The 17,126-nt window shown below is 34.4% G+C and overlaps 1 protein-coding gene across 20 annotated transcripts in view; it reads right to left on the bottom strand.

Annotated features, from left to right (window-relative positions):
* The window catches only part of LRRFIP2 (LRR binding FLII interacting protein 2), a 99,548-nt gene that overhangs the window by 70,754 nt on the left and 11,668 nt on the right, over window positions 1-17,126 (bottom strand). For all 20 annotated transcript variants that reach the window (XM_031469930.2, XM_031469910.2, XM_031469916.2 and 17 more), the window contains exon 2: window positions 8,153-8,296. In XM_031469930.2, the coding sequence (XP_031325790.1) occupies window positions 8,153-8,242 (90 nt within the window). In that variant the 5' untranslated portion in view covers window positions 8,243-8,296. The remainder of the gene's footprint in view (window positions 1-8,152; window positions 8,297-17,126) is intronic.

The raw sequence follows: 17,126 nt of genomic DNA, 5'->3' as shown, positions 1-17,126 counted from the left end.
CACTTAGAAAGCGATACACAAAAACCCACAAAGCAATACTGTTTATGGTGAAATATATTAGAACTTTTAAAACATGAACAGGAGGGATATCTTGTGATTTTATTACAGTGGTTCCCTATTGGAGATGGGAGAAGGGGAAATATGCCTGGGGGGTAAAATAAAGGGCCCTAAACTTGGTTTATAAGGTCTTCTCCCTTCTTTCTTATTTTTTTTAGAAAAGATCTGAAACAATTGTCTCAAAATGTTAGCATCAGTTAATGTAGATTCATGGGTACTTATGGTATGATCAAAACTTTTCTGCATTTAGTATTTTTCAAAAAGAACAGTACATGAAAAGGCACACTCAAATACCTTTAAAAGAAGGGACACCTCTAGATTTTAAACTTTTATACTACTGTGATCATGTAAGTTTTAAAGGCAAATTAAAATTTCATGATTTGACAAAAATGAACCAAACTGAGCCAAATGTGGAACTGCCAGCCTACATGTATATCCAGAATATAAAACCCATGCAACTGGCATAAGAAAGAAAAATAAGTGTACTCTGGATCTGTACAGATCATGCTTGAATTTTAAGAAATCTGAAATACAAGATTCTAGGAAAGTGAAACATTCAAGGAAAATGATTAATTCAGGTAGCTAAGACTCAGTTTACTGTGTTTAATTTTGTTTATTCTTCCATGACACTCACGCCAACTGAAACTGAGTACTGAAAGACAAATTAAGAGACATAATATTTATTGTGTTGCTATGGTTTCCAAATTAACAAATAAAAACCACTACTCAATTTCCCAGCAACTTCCCCCTAGTAGAAAACCAAAGGTACCATTTTTCTCAATTAGGTCTTACAACATAATTACGTTTAACAATTTTTTAAAGTTTTTGGTGGTTGAAAACTAACTATATAAATTTTTCTGAGTATAAAAACAAATATGTATTAGATAAAATCTAGGGATTTTAACCCATTTTCTTCTGATGTCAAACAACTATACGTTCCTTTTATTCAAAGATTTTTTTGATAGCAAAATATTATTTTAGAATGAGAAGAAATTTAAGATTATAGACTTTATTACTAAAGTTTGAATACAACCTAATAAATAAAATAGCACAGGAAAACTGAAACTTTGACTCAGCAATGATATATCTAACCAAAGGGGAAAATGTGATTCATAGTTCTAATAGAAATAGTTTGTGTGTGTGTGTGTATGTGTGTGTGTGTGGAGGTGGGTAGTGGGTTTTACTAGTAACATCTTTAGAATTAGGATAATGATATTATGCTGTTTGAATTTCTTCCTCCAAATTCCTGTAAGTTACAGGAATGGTGAAGATCTTGACAGTAAACTTTATACCAAATATTTTTTAATCACAGAGACACAAAACTAAGTCTTAGGGCTCAATAATCCTCCCTTAATTCTCGTTAGAGGGACAAATCAAGGAACAGTGTGATACTGACAGTAATGCTGGCCAGCACAGAGTTAGGGCTCTGGACTGTGAGGAGTGGGGGCTGCCCCAACCACATCTCCCACCCTCCTTTGCCTTAGTTCCAGTGGGTAAATAGGGGAAAAAAAATGGAGAGGTCTGCACCCAAAGGGAATTGGCTGCATTCATGCACTAATGTCCCTGGAAAGAGTCCTAAATAACTAAAAAACGACCACTTAGATCTGCTCTTTCACGGAATTTGTCTAATAAAAACAGTAAGCACAAAGGGGGAGAATTTAAAAAAAAAATTTTTTTAACTAGATAGAAATGGAAAGAAAAATGTTTTTCATAACTCTGAAAAATTAACTCACATTTCAAAATCTTTTAAACATTTTTGTGTACCACCACAGAGAACACTTAAAGATATTTTAAATAAGAGTAATTTTTTGTCTCCTGTGGAGTTAACTTTCTAGACAAATCCAATCATAACATAACAATCTGAACCAAACACAAAAGGATGATCAAAAAAGTGTCAAAACTAAGCAAGACTCAAGTCATGACCTCGAAATCCTGGAGTTCCTTAGGGTTCAGCCTGAAGAGTGATTATCCATAACTCTACACTTTCTTCCTAGACAATCTCATCCACAACTCACTATTTCAGTTACCTTCTATATGCTCACTAGTCTGAAATGCGTATCAGCCCAGACCTCTCCTTCGGGCTCTTCATCCAAATCCCCAAACTGCTTCTTCAAAACCTCTACTTAGCTGCCTCACAGGCACCTTAAATGAAATACACACTAACACAAATTCCCTCTCCAAATCTCCTTCTCACCCTAATGTTGTCTACCATCCACCCAGATGCACAACCCAAAACTTCCCCTCTCTGCTCCCCGACCACTGCTGCTCACTGAGCATCGCCTACATACTTCTCTGTTCCAGCCACTCTCACCATGCCTACTAGAGCACTCTAGACCAGGCCACCAGTGCCCTGCAAGTCTCATGACTCATCTCCCCACGTCCACTAGTGTCTCTTTCTGATATAATCTCCAACCTGCAGTAAAGTCATCCTTTAAGGCACAAATCTGATCATGTCCTACCCCTACACAAAACCCTTCAATGATATTTTGGCTATCGTGATACTTTCATTTTTTTCTTTTGCTACCACTGAGTTCTCTGTGTGATGTAGGATACCTCTATTTCAAAAATGAAGGAAAATGGCCAGTAGGGTCTTAATACTGTAAAATATTAAATAAATTATATATATATAAATTATATTACCCTGATATTATAAAATATTCACCTATTTTGTTAAAAAAAGAAAAAAGCTTCAGTGTTTTCCCATTGCTTTTAGGACACAGACCAAAATTCTATATCAGGGTTCTCAACCTTGGCCCTACTGACATTTGGACCAGATAATTCTTTGTTGTACAGGGCTGTCCTGTGCACTGCAGGATTTTTAGCAACATCTCTGACCTCTACCCACAAATGCCAGCAGCACAGCCCTCCCCCAGTTGTGAGAGGCAAAAATATCTTCATACATTGCCAAGCGTCCCTGTAGGACAAAATCACCCTCAATTAAGAACCACTGGCCTATAAGATCTGGCTCCTGCCTAACTCTCTGGCTACTCTCATCCTTGCTGTCTATGTTAGAGTTAACAGTGACATTATGCGAGGCACAACATTTAAGAATGTGGGAGCCTAAGTGCAAATTTCAGCCCTGCTGCTTGGCTATGTGACTTTGCGCAAGTTACTTCACTTCTCCATGCCTTGGATTCATCGTGGATAAAATGAGAATGGTAGACCACCCCAGAGAGTTATTAAGAGGATTCAATTCATTTAAAGAACTTAGAATAGTGCCTGGTACACAGTAAGAGCTCAGCAAATGTTAGCTGTTGCTGCTGTTATTCCTCGAATTCTCCACACTCTCTCACCTCAGAAGCTTGTCACACATTCTTCCCTCTGACTGTAAAGTTCTTCCTCTTATTTGAAAACTCTTTCCTTTCAATAATTCCACTCCTTCTTCAAAACTCAACTGAAAGGGCACTTCCTCAGGGAAGCCTTCCCAAAGCTCCAAACGTGTCAAGTCCCCCTGTCACACACTCTTTAACAAAATCATTTCCTGTTCACTCAAAGCACTCAACACAGTTGTAAATAAATATATTATTTCCTCAATTCTAAGAATGCTACTGATTGTGACATACACTGACAATCACAGCTTTCAAGACAGAAAAAAAATTACCATGTTAAACATAGACATTAATTTTGAAGGAAAAAAGAAGCTGAAAAATCAAAGAACTAGTCCATTATGTAATTATTTTTTAGCATCAGTTTCTCCCTCTAGAATCTAAGCACCATAAAGGGAAATGACCACGTTAGATCTGTCCATTCCATGTCCTCTGTACCTAACACAGCACCTACAGAGAGCAGATGCTCAATAAACATTTACTCAATGAATGACATTCAAAATTCACGTTTTAAAAAAACTTTACTCTTAAATGAAAGATGGTTTTAAGACCCGTAATTATTATTATGGCAATTCTTTGCATTTTTAAAAACTGCTACCCTTGCTAGAAGTTTTTTATATTTAATTTGCCATGGCCTAAAAATGAATAAATTGCTCAAATAAAACAGCAAAATAACTATGAGAAGACAATTAGCTCTATGAAGCTAATATGATTATTATTCCATAAAACAATACAACTGGACAGTATCTTCTAAACTAAGTACAATTCTTCCCTTTGTATCCTTCTTCTCAGGCTGCTAATCCATAATCAAAACCACAAACTTCTGGTTCTCACTACTAGATGCCTGAAATCTACCTCTTTAGGCAACAAAATAATAAAATCCAACCAAGTGTCCATTCATAGATACACAGATAAACAAAATGTCATAAACATATACAACAGAATATCATTCAGCCATTTTAAAAAAAGGAAAATTAAGTTATTTAAAAGGAGAGAAAAAAGGAATGACGTTCTGATACATGCTACAACATGGATGAATCTCGAAAACATTATGCTCAGTGAAAAAAGGCAGACACAAAAAGACAAATATTGTACAATTCCAGTTATATGAAATATCTAGAATTAGACAAATTCATTGAGACATAAAGTAGGTCAGAGGTTATCAGGAACAAGAAGAGGGAGCAATGGAGTTATTTCTTCATGGTTACAGAATTTCTGTCTAGGGGTGATGAAAAGGTTTTTGAAATAGAATGTGGTGATGGTTACACAACATTGTTAATGTAATTAATGCCAATGAATTGTAGACTTTAAAATGGTTAAAATGGCAAATTTCGGAAGTACTGGTGACCTCCACCAATACCTGCTCTTATGAGCTCTTCTGAAAGCTGTGACAGACATGTTCCCCCAGCATAGCAGCAACATGCCTATTACAGCCATGACAGGACTTCTACACCATCCGCATTTGCACCTTCACGGAGCAGTCTCCAAACATTTCAAAATCTTTTAAAAATGCAAATAGATTTTACAAGATAAAAAGAGTTCTGGAGATGGATGGTGATAATGGTTGCACAATGTAAATGTACTTAAGCCCACAGAACTGTACACTTAAAAATGGCTGAGATGGTAAATTTTGTTATGTGTATCTTACAACAATTTTTAAAATGCACTCAGTTCCATGTTATCCAGCTTACAGAATATACTGATGTCTTTTGTTTCTTTTCCTCCTCATTCCCTCTAGTTGCCTGATTTAGGACCAACTGAGAAGCACGGAAACCTGAACAGATAGCATGAGGAAAATGAGCTTATTTTTCATTATTTACGGCATGCCCTGCCTACCTCAAAAAACAATTTGAAGTGAGGAAAAATAAACTCTTAAGATTTAACTTAAAAAAACAAGATTAAGCTATTTGTCCTTTTTAATTGTTATGGGGGTTCTGTTAGTTTTTATTTGTTCCTAACTTAAGGCAATTTGTGTGTGTGTGTGTGAAAGGGATGATCCTATCAGAGAAAATAAGTATTAGAGACTATCTGTGAATGTTGACCATCTAATGTATAAATGGACCATTAAGAACTGACTATGAAACTTTACAGCAAAGAGAAAAAAATCACAAAGAATACATAAAAGAATTACTAAATCTATTTCCTCTAAAGTTTTACAACTACTGTAACACATATTAGGCACTTATTCTGCAAATAAAGTCTGAATCTTTAGTAAACACTAGCCCTTTCATGTTCCATGAGCCTTTTGACCAGGCTATTAAAGTTGGAATACTCATTCAGAGTTTTGAAGATACAAATAAAAACCAGAAATATTGGCCTTTTAAAACCTTTTATAATAATAACTTTAATTATTATAACTTGTAATATAATAACTGGATTAAACTCAGTTATTTCACAGCAAAATAATAATGTACACAGAGGAAAACAACCTGTAAGTATAAAAAAACTGACCATCCACAGGATCTTCTGTGTACCCTGGTTCCTGGTTCTCATGGTTGGCCGTCAAAATCCTCTAGGAAGGAGTGTGTGAGTGAGTGTGTCTGTGTGTGTGTCTTTAAAAACAGATTTCTGAGCTCAATCCCATTGATTCAGATTTAGAAAGTATAGGGTAAGGCCTGGGAATCCGTACATTGAAAAAGCAACCTGGGAGATTCTGATGATCCACCATGTTTTAGGACACTTACCTTAATAAATATCTTCTAACAAAAAGAGAATATTTTACTTCGATTCTCACTTTCTACTTCAACATATTAATAAGCAACAAAATAGCCTACTATAAGCCTAACACTATGCTCAAGTTTACATGCATTATTTCCTTTAACTGTCACAACAGCCTTAAAATATGGAAAGACAGTATTATTCCCATTTTACAGGTGAGGAAATTGAAGTCCATTAGTTTCTTAACAAAATTACTCAACCAGCAACTAGCAGAGCCAGAATTCAAAGCCACACTTAAAACTTTCCAAAGCCCTGCTCTTCTGGAAGTAGGATGAAACAGAAGAATGAACAATGGCTTTAAATTCAAATTTAAATTCTGAATTGAGTTCCAGTTCTGATATCTTTTAGACATTAATCTCTCAACTTCATCTGTTTCCTCATCTGTAAATAAGGCTGATAACAATAACTTTCCTACCTAACTCATAAGGTTATTATGAGAATCAAGATATGAAAGTGCTTTCAAAATCATTAAATGCTATAGAAATACAAACTATTAATGGAGGAGTTAGAGAAGACTGAGAATCACTATAGCATAGTGAGACCTTGGAGTCAGACTTCATATGTTTGACTCTTCTGCTATTTACTGGCTGTGTGACCTTAGGGAAGTTACTTAACTTTTCTGCGCAATGATTTCTTCATCTGTAAAATGGAGACAATAATAGAACCAATTTCAGAATTTTGTGAAGATTAAATGAATTAATTCATTTTAAATGCTTAAAATAGTATTTGTTACATAGGAAGCACTTGAAGTGTTGGATTCTAGAATGCTACTCAATTTTGTAAATGAAACATCATATTCAAAAAAAACAGTTCAAATACTTAGTGACAGCATAAAAAGAGCCTAAAATATATTGGCATTTTCTCTCCTTACAGAAATCTGGGTAAATCACTCCAGTTTTGGAAGTAAACATTTTGAGTAGTTTCAATTTTCAACTAAAACTATGTGGCTTTGAAAATACTTCATTCCTATAACTACTTAAGATCACTGTAAAGTGTTACCCACTACTTCACTTTTAAATATCTTTTAGCTTTTTATCTAAAAATATCTCACTGATTTTTAAACGTAATTTTGTTAAAGTATTATCACAATTTTGTCACCAGTTTTTAGGTAACTTTCCTTTGCTTCAAATATCCTCCTACAGAATCTGACTTCTAATTCAAAAGTTGAGTAGCTTACAAAAGGAAAAACGTAACAATGAGCTGGTCCAAAAAAAGACTGTGTAATATGTCAAAAGGAAACAGCACTAGTGCTAAATGAGTTATTTACTAAGAATAACAAAGAGGAAATGAGGGAATAATTCTCACCCAAAGAATATAATTTTAAAACACTCTGAACAGTTCTTGTACCAGGTTTATGGTCAGATCTGCAGTTGCCGACAGAGTTAGAATCTGAAACAAAGTTGGCACCTAAGAAATCACAGCTGGGAGTTATGTTAAATCTCCAATATGTAACAGGAAATGTTGCCAGAGATTCAACAGGTGACCCCTCTTTCTTTTTTTCCGAGTTGTCAACAAACCAAAACAAAAATGCTCCAGAAGCTCTAATACTAGCTAAAACTTAAACATAAAAATTCCATTGCAGTATTTCAAAAACAGCTAAGACAATGAATCTGAGCAGACACCAAAGTATTGTTTCTGTCAACATTCATACAGTGCTTCCTGAAATATTTTAACTGTATAGCCCAATGTGCCCTTCTATAATACAGTTATCATATCTTCAACATTCTCATTACCTTAAGTTTCAATAATGAAGACTAATTATAAATTTCAATAATTAGGACAAATTTCCTGGAAGTCAACTAATCTACAAAAAATTAAAAATAAATTTTAGATAAGTTGAATAAAGAGACGATTACTGTGTTTTATTCTAATACAGAATTTTAGAGGCCATCTAGTAAGCATTCTGAAACCAGCTCAATGAATGAATGTCTATTTTTTTTATATATATATATATATATATATATATATATATATCTCCCCTTCCCTCCCCAGCATTTTCACAGCATTCTCATCTGTACAACTCAGTGTTGAAAGGGGCTTTCCAGACATACCTCTCTGGCAATGCTACTCAAAGCTTCATCTTCTGCAGAAAATCGGTCTTTCACAGGTGTTCTTTTCCTTCCAGAACCAGGAGTCCCCATCTTGTCTTCTTAATAGTCTATTAACTGTGAGAAGTGACTTCACTGTTTTCAGCCCTGAAATAAAAAAGAAACAGAATAATTTAGAATGTTTCTCTTTCAGCAATTTTAATGCTTGTTTATACCTCTAACAAAGATCAATTATATATAGGTATTTATGTATAAATTAAAGAAATTAGTCACAAAACACTTTGTCCTCCACTATCAACATATTTCAATAAATTTTAGAATATTTAAATTTATACTAATTGCTAAACCTCCTAACTCTTTGTACCAAGCTACCCAGGTCAACCTATGAGAACGTGCTATAATATTAACCTCAGGAAACTGCAACCAGCAGTAATAGTTTAAGACTGCTGTAGCTATTTCTAAAATCTATTTCCATTCTAGAGTAAAAAACATTTCAGAAAAGTCATTCAGCCTAAAGCTCTGAGAGAACATATGAAGAAATTTTAACATAGAGCCTTAAAGCTACAAAGGTAAGTTGGCTTTTTAGTGTAATTTAAGAAACAATTCTAATTAAACCATTACCACATTAAAAAAAAAGTTTATTATTCTGCACTTAGCAGAACACCATCTAGGCAACAAATTCTTAGTGCTTGCTATCGCCAGGGAGGTACTATGTATGAGAGGTGCCGAAGATACAGTGACAAACAAAACAGTAGCGATATAGGCCAACGATTAAGAATATGGACCTATTATTAGTGTTATTATTATGAAGTAGATGTATTTTTACAAAAAAGAGAAGAAAAATTCATCTGCTAGGATTAAATAACAAGGATGGTAAAGACCATCTAACCTTTCTAACAACACATAGTATTTGAAATTAGAGATTCTCATGAGACAATGCATCCTGATTTACATGATCTCTTTCTCTCCTATACACGTTCTTGAGAAGTACAGCTCATTTAATGAAATAATCCATTAATTTAATTTTTCCCTAGTTTTAACAAAATAAACAGGTGAAATTTTATTACACTGGGAGTCACAAAATCTTGTTACAATTGTCCTAGTAGAATGAACTATATTAAATCTACAAGTGGCTTTAATGTACTAGAAATGACTTGATTCAAGCAAAATAAAACAGAGCTACTTCATCAATCCATTCTTCCAAAAAAGTTCTCTCCAATGAAAATTCAGGCCATTCCCATCTTAGCTGACACCATTTCTTATTCCCAACATAGCTGGCTTGTGATGTTTGCCAATCAGAATGAAGACTGATGACAGTCTGTTATTCTGCCATAGAAAATATATTTGTATATTAGAAAAGGACTCATTTAAATGGAAATGGAAAGGGAAAAAGAAGGTATATCTGAAAGCAGCAGCTGATAAATCCTAGCCACAAATTAGGACAGCTTCTGAAAAGCACTGAGTAGTTTTTCCAGAAGTCTCCCATCATCCTCAGCATCATCTTACAAATCATTCACCTATTTAATAGTAATGGTCACCCACTGAGAAAAAAGTAGCATGCCATACAAAATTCCTTTTCCGACTGGAGTGACCATTTAGCTGACGCACTGTGGTATCATCCAACATTTGTCCTTCAGCCAACATTCCAAGGACTCACTGAAAGACATTTCACAGAAGCAAGATACAAAAACATAGGCATTTTCTAACTGGAGACACATAAAAATAATTACAGAAGAAAAAAAAAAAGGTTTGGCTGGAAGTGTAGCAAAAGTTTAACAATAGTTTCATTAGGGGGGTGAGATTATGGATGCATTTTTTTCCTTCTTCTCGATTCTCTAAAATTTCAATAGCACTGGGGAAAGAGAGATGCATTTAAAAATAAGTAAATAAAAACATTCAGATCAAAGAATAAACTGGCCTCAAAGTGGATCACACTCAAATTAGGCACAATAAGCTATACAGCTGAGATGCACTATCTGAAGCCACTGCTGCTGGCACTTTTTTAAATCTAGTATTGTTCTCTCTTTCCCCATAATCCATTTCCTCCTCCTTTCTCAATTAACACTGCCTTAGACCTTAGAGCCGCGAGGATATTCCTAGCACACAGATTTACATATAGGATTATCTTTTCTTAAAAGTGCCTAAAAACCAAAACTATGTAACAAGCTCCAAGCTGACCTGCCCTGAGAGAAAGATGATAGCAGAAGGGATGGGGGCACAGGATGAGCAGGAAATGGGAACAACTTTCTGTCTGTTTCCCTTGTCCTTCTTGTCCTAGTTACAAGGGTACCCAGGTGTTTACGTCAATGACCAGCCAGGGCCTGTCACCTTTATCTGTTGCACATGAGGCAGACCAACCATTAACTATTTCAAAAAACAACCTACTGCTTTTTTTTTAAATTTTATTATTTGCCTTCTGTGGGCAGACACCGTTGCTAATATTAGAAAAATTTAAAGCTTTCAGCTCCTATGCAACTATCTTCTAATAAACTCCAGAACATTGTATATCAGTGACAGGGGAAACCTGAAAAGAAGATTCCTGGCACAGCCAATAGAAAACTGCTTTTCAATAAAATGACAAAAATAAAGATACTGACTCAAAAGTGACCTCGAATAGATTATTTCCAGTTTCTGATTCCAAAGGACTTTCAGTTAGTTTCTATTCTAAGGAGGTTTTCTCAAGAACACTTTTCTTCAGGAGCCATGTTCATCTCTTTCAGCTTTTCCTTAGTGCTATCAACCAAACCAAAAGCTAAACCTTTATATCCACTGACAAGAACAAAACTGCCTGCATTTTTGTTATGTCCTTTACCCAGACAATGTCAAGCTGATTTTCTCCAGATGGTTTTTTCATTAAGTATTTGTCTACCTAAGGGAAAGAAGAGATGTTGTGGAATATAAACCTTCCAAAACAGACACATCAATAAGGCTTTCTCTTCTCCAGTGAGCTTCTCACATAAAACATTTCTGAAAAATAGGCATTTTGCCACATTAAGTGGCATTTCAATCATGATATTGTTCACTTCTGTAAGAACAGAGTATCAGTGTGCCATGTTCTAAATATAGCACACTTAGCTAGTTCTGTCTGGACCCTGATAGTTGCAGTTCCCTTATACCCAAGTATTTCATCATAGAGAACTCAAAATATTGGCATAAGTCTTTGCCTCAGCATTGTCATTACAGTTAACCCTAGTCTGCCCAATAAAACACTTGGTAGTTATTCATAAGCAAAAATCCCAGGATCCAGGACGGCATCTGAATAAAAGAATTAGTGTGATTGTAGTCGGTGCCACTGGACAAAATTTAAAGTGAGAGGATGAGTTCAGCTGGTTGCACGACCAATTGCTGTGTTGCTCTTCTCCCTGCATAAGCCTTGGTTTCTTCATCTAGAGAGCAGAAATAACAACTGTCCCAACTCTCTAACGTGGTTAACGGGAGGCTCAAGTGAGTTAAGATAAATGCAAGCACTTAAACCACAAAGCACTCCATAAATGTTTAAAGTGTCTTAAATTAACTAGCTCTTTTACATATTTAGTTTATAAAAGTTAACAAAGGGCAATCCTAGCTTTTCTTTATAATTACGTACTTTTAACTAAACAAACGGATCCTCAATTTCCTCCAGCATGCATCATGTGATATAATTGGCCATGCTAAGAATTTCTGGTGAAGCATAGAACAATAAGGAAAATATAAAAATATCTTTAACCAGAATCATTATACTGTAGCACATTTATATAATAAAAACAAAAAGAAAAAAGAAAAAAATGTTAAGGTACTTTGTGGTATTCAAAGTCTATTTTTGAAAATCCAAATGAATACACAAGTTTGGGAGTATAGCCTTATAATGGGTAATAGGCCCCTTATTAGAACTTATTAGAACACAAATGACTTAGAAGGAAACAAGATAGAGGTCATTAAATGGGACACTTAAGATCCGTGCAGATCTTTCTACGTAAATTTCACCTTAAAAGAAAAAGACCTCTAAACAAATACTTAACTCTAGTTAACAATGCACATGCTGAAATATTTAGGGTTGATGTGTGTTGATATCTGCTACTTATTTTGAAATGCATCCAAAAACAAACAAAAAAAGATAGAATAATGGATAGATAGGAGAATGGATAAAGGGATAAACAGGTGACAACTTATATTATGTGATATAATAAAATATTAATAGTAGAATCCAGGTGGTAGGTACATGAGTGTTCACAGACCTCCTTCAAATTTTCTGTATGTTTGAAATTTTTCATAATAAACTATTAGGGAAAAAGTAACTGGTTGAGAAAGGTAGACGATTAAGTGAGCAAAGGGCATGGGAACTGGGTATCACAATTTTAAAAAAATCTTGATTTGAAAAGAAAAAGGAAGGCAGAGGTATTCCCAAATAGAAGAATACCAATAGTTATGTACACATTAGAAAGATTATGGAAAAAGGAGAGAACAGAAATTCCTGGACTAAAGGAGAAAAAAAAATGGAGGAGAGAGAAGGGTAAAGGGCAGGGGAGGGGAGAGAGAGAGAGAAAGAAAAAAAGGAAAAAGAAAGGAAGGGAGTGAGGATGGGAGAGATTATAGTTAAAGATATCAATCCTGCAAATATCTACATGAGACTATCACACAAAATGAATAAATCATTAACAGAACCTACAAAAAGACAAAAGGTGCATCTAGAACTCGAGGCAAAATGAAAAATGAAAAATATATATATGGGGCAAAAAACATATGAGGCAAAACTGGAGGGCCTGGCAGAACAAGGAAAGGTAGGTGCAAAACACAAAGTAAATCTCAGGAGAGGATCAGAACCTGTAACAGTTAATTTAACCACATCTACTTTCATATTGGGTAGTCCTAAGAATTACCAAACGTGTTTTTTTAAGTCTCACATTTGAATATATAGTATTCTTACATACCCAACACAATTGATAATCTTTCCATTTCCTCTTTTCATAAGATGACATGCTAGTGATTGCACTTCCTTCCTTGTTAACGATGCTATTCAATAAATGAACTCTAATGGGCTGTATGTTCAATATGATTTACAGTATTATTTCATCAACTGTGCAGACCCCAAATTAGGAAGATGTACTCTTACCAACAACTGCATTCTCAGTATGCCCTAAACCATTTCCTGGTACCATTCAAATGGCCTCCTCTCCCTATGACTTTTAAAGTATCTCAGAAATGCATGGACATACATTCAGAGAATGAAAGGAAGGGAAAATAGATAAACAAGATTATACTGTATAGCACAAGGAAATATATACAAGATCTTATGGTAGCTTACAGCAAAAAAAAATGTGAAAATGAATATATGTATGGTCACGTATAACTGAAAAATTGTGCTCTACACTGGAATTTGACACAACATTGTAAAATGACTATAACTCAATTAAAAATGGCTAAAAAAGAATTTTAAAAAATAAAAATAAATTTAAAAAAAAGGAAGGAAGGGAGAGAGAAAATTACATATTGCTGAAGATAGGTCAGACTAAAAGTGTGAAATAAAGCAGAAAACAAGAAAATAGCAGAAGTACTAAGGTTAACAATAGAAGTTCAGGTGGTAAAAAAACAAAAGTAAAATAAACAAGGGAGAAATGTGAAAGTATGCAGTAAGGATATGATTTTTTATGTAATTAAATATAAAGGAGATTCTAAAATTAGGAAATTTTAATAAGATAAATCATACAACTTTAATTTTTCCCTTTTCAACAAATATCTACTAAGAATTTGCAAGGCACTAAAAGTGCATACTAATCATTACCTGGTAAGTAGGCAAGGAGTACAGTGGGAAAATAAAAATGGTAAAGAAGTCAGAGAAAGTATTTATACTATTTTCCACATATCCTTTCTTAATGGTGTTCTCTGAAGCACAAAAGTTTTTATTTTGAGGAACTCAATTTACCTGTTTTTTTCTTTTGTTTCAAGGCCTTTGCTGTCATATCTAAGCAAGCACTGCCTCCCCCAAGGTGACAAAGATTTACTCCTATGTTTTCTCAGAGAGTTTATAGTTTTAGCTCTTATATAATCCATTCTGAGTTTTTTTTTTTTTTAATATGCTGTGATGCAGGAATCCAACTTCATCCTTTTGCATGTGGATATCTACTTTTCCCAGCACCATTTGTTAAAAAGACAAGTCTTTCCCCCACTGAACTGTCTTGGCACTCTTGCCAAAAATCAAACATAAAAGTAAGGGTTTATTTCTGGACCCTCAATTCTATTCCACTGATCTGTATGTATATTCTTATGCCAGTATCACACTGTCTTGATTACTGTAGCCTTGTAGTGTTTTTACATTGTGATGAATGAGTCCTCCAACTTTGTTCTTCTTTGACACTGTATTGCCCATTCTGGGTTCCTTATATTTCTATACACAATTTAAGATGGGCATGATAATTTCTGTATTAAAAGTTGGTGCAGGAAGAAAAGGGAGGGGCACCAGAGATTTTGATAGGGACTACATCTAATCTATAGATCAATTTGGGGAGTACTGTCATCTTAGCAGTATTAAGATTCCACATCATGAGCATAGTATGTCTTGCCATTTACATAGATCTTCTTTAACTTCTTTATACAGTGTTTTGTGATTTTCAATGAACAAGTCTTAAATCTCTTTTATTAAATTTATTCCCACATCACAGGGGTCATTTTAAAAATCCAGTGGATAAAAAAAGGTTCTATAAACTGTAAAATGCTTCAGATATATATGGTATCACTGACACCAAGAAAACAAAAGATCTGAAATCACAATAGCAACAGGGGTGATTAAGTAACACTCAGAAGTAAACCCTGTGGCTAAAGTTAATCTTAGATGAGCCACAGGTAGGTGGGTAGATGGGTGGGTGATTGCACATTTTCAAACACCAAATCTAATCCAACACCAGACCTACATACTTAGTGGGGAGGCATTTTTCACTATTTCCAATTACTTACATATATAGCAAAATTAAAAAGGACTGTAATTTCTCTTACTGAACTGTACAAGTGTATGTTTTCTTTCTAACGCATGTGAAATTATTACTGAAATCCTTCCTTCCTGAAAAGAAATGAAGATTAAAACTAACATGACAGAAGCATGTAACTAAATAATAAAATAGAAGGGATCAGAATTGATTCCCAAATGAAAAAAAAAATTAGCCTTAGACCTTAGGTTCTCCTGACTGGGGATGAACTCTACTGACAACACACATATTAACTATATTCTAATAGCAGCAAAAATAAAACTTAATGCAACAAAAGAAAAAAATTACATGAATAAATATGATCATGTTAATTTCTTTTTAATCTACAATAAAACAAAATACAATGCTGAAATGACCCAAATTGAAATAGCTTTAAGTCAAGGCCAATCAATAAGACGCAACAGCTGGGGAGATTATAGCTCAGTGGTAGAGCAAGTGCTTAGCACATACAAGGTCCTGGGTTCTATCCTCAGTACCGCCATTAAAAAACAAAGTAAATAAACCTAACTACCTCCCACACAACAACATGTAAATAAAATAAAATTTAAAATAATAAATAAAAGAAGCAACAATTATAAAAAAAAAAAAAACAAGATACAATAAACTGTGGTATTAGAAAACTCATGGGAAGCAAGCAAAGACAAGGACAAGTTTGATATGCCTACAAGGTACAAAAAGATGACAAAGTGGTGTGTAAATTGTGGTTGCAAATATGTAAAATTTTATGCATATGAATAATGAATGACTAAGGCAATAATGTGAATTTTTTTTCTTTTTTCCTAAGCTATATATTCATTTTACCAAATCATTGATAATCATTTTACCAAAAAGTGATTTAAACTAAAAGCTATAATTATGGGGTTATTTCATAGTGTGAAAATAAAAACTTGTAAAAATAACCAACATTGACAGTGGTATACTAAGCTGATAAGGAGGAAAGATTCATTTAGTCTATCAGAGCAACTGCAAAGTAGGACGATAAAAATTTATGTTGGTCATCTCTGGTAAAACCATAATTTTCTAACAAATTTCACATTAGCCATCACTCTTAGAGACATAATGGAATCCTAAGAAAATGAAAAACACATTGCTAATTTTAAAAAGAATGAACACCATTAGATTAACCTTAAAAATGTTAATAAAATTAAATTAAATTAAAACTCTGACTCCAATCAACAGGTCAAAATTAGAATCAAAAAGCAACCATTAATGTCCTCTAAAGTCTTGGAAAAAACATTAATGTTCAAGTCTACGAGTTTTTATTATCAGAGCAAATTTTTTTTTTAAGGTTTCAGGTTTCACTTAAAACCTATGATTCCTTCCACTCATGTAGCTCACCCACTGGGGAAAAAAATAGTGACATGAGGTACTTTTATAGCAGAAAGAAAGATGTCAACATTTTCCTTCTCTTGAGCCACGTTGGTCACGTTTGTGTAACTTAAACCTGTCCTAGATAGAAAGGGCAAAATAACGCCCTGCAGTGGTAGGCAAAATACCAATTAGGCTCATAAAAGGAAGAAGTCAACAAGATATAATGCAATATGAGTACAATGTTCATGAGGGAATGATAGCGAAGAGAGCAGAGCTGACAGCACAAATGTGAGAGTAGCTAACTTAAGAGCCACTCCAATCCAGAGACACAGGAAATGAGTTCCACCCTAGACACATTACTTCTGCTCATAGAAGACCTAATAGCAACACTTAGTGGCTCCTTTTTATAAAAATAAAGAGAAACTGACCCTCCCATACCTGCTCATCCACTACCTCCCCTCCCCCACCACATGCACACACAGAGAAACAAAGAGAAAGAAATCAGTAATAAAATAACTTCTCAGAAGTTAAGGACATGAATTGCCAGATTCAAAGAGCCTACAGAAGGTGCAACACAAGTCCTGAGTCCACAGCAAGGTATTCCATAGTGAATTTCAAACACAGGGACAAGGATGATTTTACAAGCTTCCAGGGGTGGAAAAATCAGGTCACGTACAAAGGATTAACAATTCGAATGGCTTCAGTCTTCC

This window comes from Camelus dromedarius, chromosome 17, assembly GCF_036321535.1.
Source record: "Camelus dromedarius isolate mCamDro1 chromosome 17, mCamDro1.pat, whole genome shotgun sequence".
Classification (NCBI taxonomy): Eukaryota; Metazoa; Chordata; class Mammalia; order Artiodactyla; family Camelidae; genus Camelus; species Camelus dromedarius.
The sequence above is the reverse complement of the archived record's forward strand: the minus strand, read 5'-3'. Positions and strand labels throughout refer to the sequence as shown.